General features: G+C 45.8%; 1 protein-coding gene across 1 annotated transcript; it reads right to left on the bottom strand.

Moving 5' to 3' along the window:
* Positions 1–522: 522 nt before the first annotated feature.
* On the bottom strand, positions 523–7,272 carry IMP3 (IMP U3 small nucleolar ribonucleoprotein 3). The gene is made up of 2 exons (XM_082220010.1): positions 7,133–7,272; positions 523–1,535 (listed from the first exon to the last, which is right to left on the bottom strand). Exon 2 carries the CDS (start codon positions 1,525–1,527, stop codon positions 964–966), a length of 564 nt encoding a protein of 187 aa, XP_082076136.1. The 5' UTR covers positions 1,528–1,535; positions 7,133–7,272; the 3' UTR covers positions 523–963.
* Positions 7,273–8,020: the final 748 nt, after the last annotated feature.

Raw genomic sequence — 8,020 nt, 5'->3', positions numbered from 1 at the left:
GGAATATAAGATATAAGAAAATGAAGTGATGAGAAAATGAAATAATGACATTTGGATTTGGGGATGGAAGATAATGTTTGTTTATAGAAAGTGGTTTTGTTAGCTACTATCTTCTCTTGTCTGGATATCTTTTCTATGAGATTTTTTTCTTCTTTCTTTCTTTTTAGGTTGTTGAGGTTTTTTTGTGTTTTTTTTAAAAAAAATTCTTATATTGTAAACTTATGATTTTTGTAAATCCTATTGTGCTAACCTATGTTTTGTGTAAACTTATGTTTTATGTTAAACCTTAATAAATATTTTATATTAAAAAAAAAGAAAGTGGTTTTGTTAGGTGTTACATTGGCATGTATGAAGTGATTAATAAGAATAATTTATTATTTATACCCCGCCCATCTGGCTGGGCTTCCCCAGCCACATTGTTTATATATAGCAGACAGATGAAGAATTGTAAGTTCTTTAATCTCTGAACACTATCTTTTCTATTTCCTCTTGAAACTCTTTTCTATCTCTTTTTTTTCTTACCTTTCTTTTTTTTGTTTATGTCATGTTTTTATCTTACTTAGAATAATGTTGGTCAAAAATGATATTTAAAAAAAAAAAAAGAATATAAGATACAGGCATCTTTAGGATCTACACACACAAGCCAGACAGCTGAGTCACTATTGCAAGCAGCGGTAAACAATTACCTTCCAAAATATCAACACTATCCACATTAATCAGGGCATTAACTGCCAAGTGGGGAAAATGTTGGGGCCCTTGGAGATTATCTGGGCTAAGCATTCCAGGCCTACCTATCCCGGTGGTCCACAAGGATCACACAAGAGATAGATGTTTTTGTTTATTCTGTATAAATTTGGCATTATTATGTTGTGATCTTCGGATGAAGGGCAGCGTACAAATTTAATAAATAAGTCAGGTTAACAAATTGGGAAAAGGTGCCCCCACTTTTTAAAAAAACGATAATTAGCAAGCCAAATCAAAATCATCCCGTTCCTGATTGTAGTTGAGCACATGCTGGCGGATGCGAGAGGAGTCGGTCCAGGTGATGAAGTCCTCCATCGCCCGAGTCACCAAGAAGGCTGGGTCCGTCATGACCTCGGGCCCAACCCTCACGTGCCCCTGCTCCACAAAGGTGACGGCCGATTTCAAGTTCTGGGCCATACGGAGCTTCAGGAGCAGGCAAGGCAGGCGGCGGCGGCAGAAGGAGGAGGCCGAGACGCGGTCGCACAGCTCCAGGGAGCTTTTGGAAGCCACCAACCCCATGGCATACAGCTTCTCTAGGAGAGCGGCAGTGCTCCGGGCCCGGAAAGCCGCCGACTCCGGCGCTTCGCCGAGGTCCCGGATGCGGCGGGCCAGCTCCCGAACCGCGCGGCTCAGCTGGTTGTAGCGGGTGTAGTCCTCTCTGCGCTGCAAGCGGAAGCGGCGGAGCACTCGCAGCTCGGCAAGGTTCCCGGAGGCAGCCTCCCAGTTCACCAAGTCCAACTTCTTGAGGAGCTTCTGCTCGTGGAACTTCAACTTGCGCACCATCTTTCCTCCTAGACGCAAATGGCCAGAGAGAGAAGCTTAGCTTCATTTTATTTTTAATTAAAGATTTTCTTGATTTACAAAAGTGTGTGCAATGTCTCTCTCTTGTACAGCTTGACTACTGTGATTCGCTCTACGCGGGGCTGCCCTTGAAGCTGTCCCAGAAACTCCAGCAGGTGCAGAATGCTGCAGCGAGGCTCCTCACGGGGTCTCTGCCATGGGCGCATATTCACCCAGTGCTTTTCCAGCTGCACTGGCTCCCGGTGGAGTACAGGGTCAGATTTTAGGTGCTGGTTTTGACCTTTAAAGCCTAGGACCCTCGTACCTACAGGACCACCTCTCCCGGTATGCCCCACGGAGGACCTTAAGGTCGCTATATAACAACACACTAGAGGTCCCGGGCCCTAAGGAAGTTAGATTAGGCTCAACTAGAGCCAGGGCCTTCTCAACACTGGCTCCGGCCTGGTGGAGTGCTCTGTCTCATGAGATCAGGGCCCTGCGGGATCCGGTCTCTTTCTGCAGGGCCTGTAAGACAGAGTTCTTCCACCTGGCCTTTGGCTTAGAATCAGTTTGATTCCCTCCCCCTCTTTCTTTTTCCTTTCTCCTCCTATGAAGAGGCTGCACCCTAATGTTTTAATGTTGTACCTTAATCTTTTAAATTGTATTTTAATCAACTTGTTTTTATTATTGCTTGTTAGCCGCCCTGAGTCCGGTCTTGGCTGGGGAGGGCGGGGTATAAATAAAATAATAATAATAATAATAATAATTATTATTATTATTATTATTATTTTCCCCATGTAACATTTTTACAAATCAGTTTCATTTGTTGAGACATTAGGAAGAAAAGGGGGAAAGGGGTGGGGTGGGGAAGATGGGTGGGGTCGGGTGACGATGTTTCTATTTTACTTACTATATGTAGGGTTTGGTGTCAATGTTGCTTGTGCAGGTTCTCTGCTGTTCACTTGTGTTCCTTTGGTGGTGAGAGAGGTTGGGATTGGGCTAGGGTGAGGTTATTCATTTGTGGTTGGCTGTGGTGATCTTTGTTTTCACGTGTGAGTGGGGTGGGTGGGTGTTTTGGGTCAGGTTAGCCATATTGATTTGTATGCTGTTTGTAGATTATTGTCATTGTCTTGTTGGGCTGTGTATGTGATAAAGGGGAGCCACACCGGGGTGAAGGCGTCTTCTTCTGTTTGTCCCCGTGTCAGTTTCAGTTTATTGGTTAATTTTTCTAGTAAGGCTGTTTCCCATACTATTTGGTACCATTGGTCCATGCTTACTCCTGACAGGTCAGAGAGAAGCTTAGCTAAACACATTATAATCAGTTATAAACCAGTTATGTTCGGGGCCCAATTCAAAGTGCTGGTTTAGACCTATTAAACCTTACATGGCTCAGGACCACAATAGTAAAGGTAAAGGGATCCCTGACCATTAGGTCCAGTCGTGGCTGACTCTGGGGTTGCGGCGCTCATCTCGCTTTTTTGGCCGAGGGAGCCGACGTACAGCTTCCGGGTCATGTGGCCGGCATGACTAAGCCACTTCTGGCGAACCAGAGCAGGGCACGGAAATGCTGTTTACCTTCCCGCTGGAGTGGTACCTATTTATCTACTTGCACTTTGACGTGCTTTCGAACTGCTAGGTTGGCAGGAGCAGGGACCGAGCAACGGGAGCTCACCCCGTCGCGGGGATTCGAACCACCGACCTTCTGATCGGCAAGTCCTAGGCTTTGTGGTTTAACCCACAGTGCCACCCGTATCCAGGACCACAATACCTCTTCCCAAATGAACCTCCCCGAACCCTAGCATCATCTTCTGAGGCCCTTCTTCATGTGCCTCCTCCACGAGAGGTCCGGAGGTTAGCAACATGAGAACGGGCCATTTCTTCACTGGCCTCCCTTTCAAAATGGGATGGGGTGGTGGTTATTGGGTTGTTTTTGCTTTTATTTTTATTATGTGTCTTGTGTTTTTATACAGTGGTACCTCGGGTTAAGTACTTAATTCGTTCCAGAGGTCCGTACTTAACCTGAAACTATTCTTAACCTGAAGCACCACTTTAGCCAATGGGGCCTCCTGCTGCCGCCGCGCTGCTGGAGCACGATTTCTGTTCTTATACTGAAACAAAGTTCTTAACCTGAAGCACTATTTCTGGGTTAGCAGAGTCTGTAACCTGAAGCGTATGTAACCCGAGGTACCACTGTATTGTGATTACAGGTCGTAACCCCCCTGAGACCTGCGGGTAAAGTGCAGTACAGTGGTGCCCCGCAAGACGAATGCCTCGCAAGACGGAAAACTCGCTAGACGAAAGAGTTTTCCGTTTTGGAGGTTCTTCGCAAAACGAATCTCCTATGGGCTTGCTTCGCAAGACGACAATGTCTTGCGAGTTCCTGCGGGTTTTTTCCCTTTCCCCCCCTTTTGCTAAGCCGCTAAGCCGCTTATCAGCTGATCCGATAAGCCGATAAGCCGCTAAAACCCGCTAAAACCCGCTAATAGCGCTAATCCGCTAATCCGTCAATGGGCTTGCTTCGCAAGACGAAAAAACCGCTAGACGAAGAGACTCACAGAACGGATTCTTTTCGTCTTGCGAGGCACCACTGTATACAATTTAATAAATAATCAGCATCACGATTGTCCTTAAACGCTTAGGAAGCTTCCTACGCACAATGCAGATACTAAAAATATAAGGTAGTTCTGAAGAGGTGTGGTTCAGTGGTAGAGAATCTGTCTGGCATGAAGAGCATCCTAGGTTCAGTCTCTGACAGCAGCAGATTCCTGCTTGGAGAGCAACTCCCGGTACAGGCTGTCCATCTACCTGAGTACTAAGTATAAGGCAGTGCAATCCTATAAGCAAAAAGAGACCACGGAGAAGGCAAGAAGGGGGAAGAGAAGAAGCTGGCTGAATGCAGGAGTAATGTCAGCAGATATACCCCAAGACTGCAGTCTTCGTTTCAGTTAATAATAATAATAATAATAATAATTTTTATTTATACCCCGCCCTCCCCAGCCAAGGCCGGGCTCAGGGCGGCTAACAAGCAATAATAAAAACAAGTTGAATGAATACAACTTAAAAACAAGATTAAAATACATTAAAATACTGAAACATTAAAATATTAAAATGTAGCCTCATCACAGGAGGAGAAAGGAAAAAGGAAAAAGAAAGAGGGGGAGGGAATCAAATTGGCTCCAAGCCAAAGGCCAGGCGGAACAACTCTGTCTTACAGGCCCTGCGGAAAGAAATCAGATCCTGCAGGGCCCTGGTCTCATGAGGCAGAGCGTTCCACCAGGCCGGGGCCAGTGTTGAAAAGGCCCTGGCTCTGGTTGAAGCTAATCTAACTTCCTTAGGGCCCAGGACCTCTAGGGTGTTGCTATTTATGGACCTTGAGGCTCTCCGTGGGGCATACCGGGAGAGGCAGTCCCGTAGGTACGAGGGTCCTAGGCCGTGAAGGGCTTTAAAGGTCAAAACCAGCACCTTAAACCTGACCCTGTACTCCACCGGGAGCCAGTGCAGCGCAGCTGGAAAAGCACTGGGTGAATATGCTCCCATGGCAGAGACCCCGTGAGGAGCCTCACTGCTGCATTCTGCACCCATTGGAGTTTCTGGGACAGCTTCAAGGGCAGCCCCACGTAGAGTGAATTACAGTAGTCAAGCCTGCAGGTGACCATCACATGGATCACTGTGGCCAGGTCAGGGCGGGAAAGTTGGGGAGGAGTAAGCGGTTCAGCCAGTGACTTTGCAGAATATGTGGTCCAGACAACTTGTGACCTAAGAAGGAAAATGCAGCCCTGGCAAAACCATGCATTGTGCCCTGCCAAATATTTGACGACATCACTAGCAATAAGGGGAAAACGGACGAGAAGATAATCCTATGTAGCTAATTGGCAGGACAGAATAGTTAAATGGATATATATCGTACTTTCTGCCAAGGTATTCACGTTGTGGAACACCCTCCCATCAGATGACAAGGAGATAAGTAACTATACAACTTTCAGAAGACATCTGAAGGCAGCCCTTTTCAGGGAAGTTTTTAAATGTTGAATGTTTTATTATGTTTTTATGAGTGTTGGCAACTGCCCAGAGTGGCTGCGGCAACCCACACGGGTGAGGTAAAAATAATAAAATTATTATCATTAGCATTATGTCAGTTTATGGGAGTGTAAAGGCTGGGCCCATGGAAAACACCCCAGCTGCAATCGCTGCCATCTCTACTTGGAAAGATTAGGTAAGGGGACACAAAGATCTGCTGGAAATCTACTGCACAGAAAATATTGACAGTATTAACTGAGGTCATACACCCCGCCCTGGCATAAACCTGGCTTTTAAAATAATACCATATGATGCAACAAAACTGTTTACTGTGTCTCTTTAGCACTTGCTATATATCCCTATCTCTATACCTGACATATAAATGCACAAAGGAAGATAAGAAAAAGTTTTCATGGGCTATTACCACTACGAATATTATAACCATTATACCTGAAGAAGCGTCTCCACCCCCATCATTCAGCCTGGACACTGGGGTCCAGCTCTGAGGGCCTTCTGGCGGTTCCCTCACTGTGAGAAGCGAAGTTACAGGGAACCAGGCAGAGGGCCTTCTCGGTGGTGGCGCCCGCCCTGTGGAACGCCCTCCCACCAGATGTCAAAGAGATAAACAACTATCTGACTTTAGAAGACATCTGAAGGCGGTCCTGTTTAGGGAAGTTTTTCATGACTGATGTTTTAATGTATTTTCAATCTCTGTTGGAAGCCGCCCAGAGTGGCTGGAGAAACCCAGCCAGATGGGCGGGATACAAATAAATTATTATTATTATTATTATTATTATTAACCTGGCTCAGCGAAGTATCTTGATTTCACTGAAAAGTACAGACAGCTCTTTGGTAAGTGATCAAGGAAGAAGAGTCCAGCTGGATCAAGCAAAGACACCTCGAGTCCAGTTTCCTAGTCTTACATGTGCTGGCCAAAGGCCTGTGGGATGTATACAAGCAGGAACGAGGTATGTCAACATTATTCCCACGTGCGATTCCCTGTAATTAATATATAGCCCTCGTGCCTCGCAACCATTGACAGCCCCCTCCTCCATGTATTTGCCCAATCCCCTTTCAAAGCCAGTTGTCACTACGCCTTGTGGCAGCGAGTTCCACAGGCTGACCGCCTTCCAACAAAACTACGTGCATTTATTTCTTCAATGCGAAAAGTCGGGGCTGGATCTCGGAATCAGCGTGACAAACTGTTTCAAAAGGCCTGGAACAAATTTATATTTTCTATGAAAGAAAACTGTAAACATTTGAAAACGTTTGTAGGCTTGAATTGAAATGTTTTGTAATGTAGATATAAGGAACTGATTTACCGATAATAAGGTGAAGTATTATAATTTGACAAAGGGTAAATAAGTGCTTGTAGAAATACGAAGCATACGAAGTAATATCTTACAGAGTAATATATTAAGTCATAGAATTATGTAACAAAATGTGAATATGATTTAAGTGGAAAACTCAATAAAAATTATTTTTTTAAAAAAAGTGGGGGCTGGATCTAACAAATAGAAAGAAAGGCGACAGGAAAGCCAGAGGAAAGAAATATTTGCCCCCCAAAGAAACACCCCAACCACCAACTGACCTGCAGCGGCTTCACAGACAGCAAAAACCAGGCTCTGCAAAAGTTCGGGGTAAACCAGCCCCAGAATCAACAACGTGGGGAAAGGGCAGCGGAAGTTCCTTTTCCGGTCTCTGAGCTCCACCCACTTCCTCTTCTTGTTGAACATAGACATAATAAACGTGATATGGGTGCGCACTGCGCATCTTCCGGGTTCCCTTGGAACAGTAACAAATAGAGAATAGTTCCCCCCCCCCCAGTGAAAGCAGCAACTTTTTGAAAGCAATATATCCTAAACATATTTTGTTGGGTTGGGTGTAGTCTCAGGGAAGGGGCTGCAAAAGGGAGGTCCAAATGAGCTGTAGCTGCTGTTTCATGCGGACAGCTACTAGGTGAGAGCTGAGTTCGGGGTGCAGGGGATCAAAGGTGCACCAACTGCCCCAGCAGGAACATGATGTGCCCCCACCAAAGGCACCAGCCTTCCACTAACCCCCCCAGGCCAGTGCCGGATTTACATTCAATCCTGCTCCTGCCAACCTAGCAGTTCGAAAGCACGTCAAAGTGCAAGTAGATAAATAGGTACCGCTCTGGCGGGAAGGTAAATGGCGTTTTCGTGCGCTGCTCTGGTTTGCCAGAAGCGGCTTAGTCATGCTGGCCACATGAGCTGTAGGCGGCTCCCTCGGCCAATAAAGCAAGATGAGCGCCGCAACCACAGAGTCGGTCATGACTGGACCGAATGGTCAGGGGTCCCTTTACTAAACAAGCTATGGCTTAGGGCCCCACTCTCTTGCCCCCCCCCCCAAATTTAAAGGAAAACAAAACTGGATGTATATTTCCAAAATATAAGATAAAAAAACAATAAAATAAAACCTACATACAGCAAGAGTGTTTTGTGTTGTGTAGGCTCCTATG

Source organism: Podarcis vaucheri, assembly GCF_965113315.1.
Source record: "Podarcis vaucheri genome assembly, chromosome: 1".
Lineage (NCBI taxonomy): Eukaryota > Metazoa > Chordata > Lepidosauria > Squamata > Lacertidae > Podarcis > Podarcis vaucheri.
The sequence above is the reverse complement of the archived record's forward strand: the minus strand, read 5'-3'. Positions and strand labels throughout refer to the sequence as shown.

Excerpts from the sequence above, each read along its gene's own strand:
- IMP3 (XM_082220010.1), bottom strand. The coding sequence starts at position 1,527 with ATGGTGCGCAAGTTGAAGTTCCACGAGCAGAAGCTCCTCAAGAAGTTG.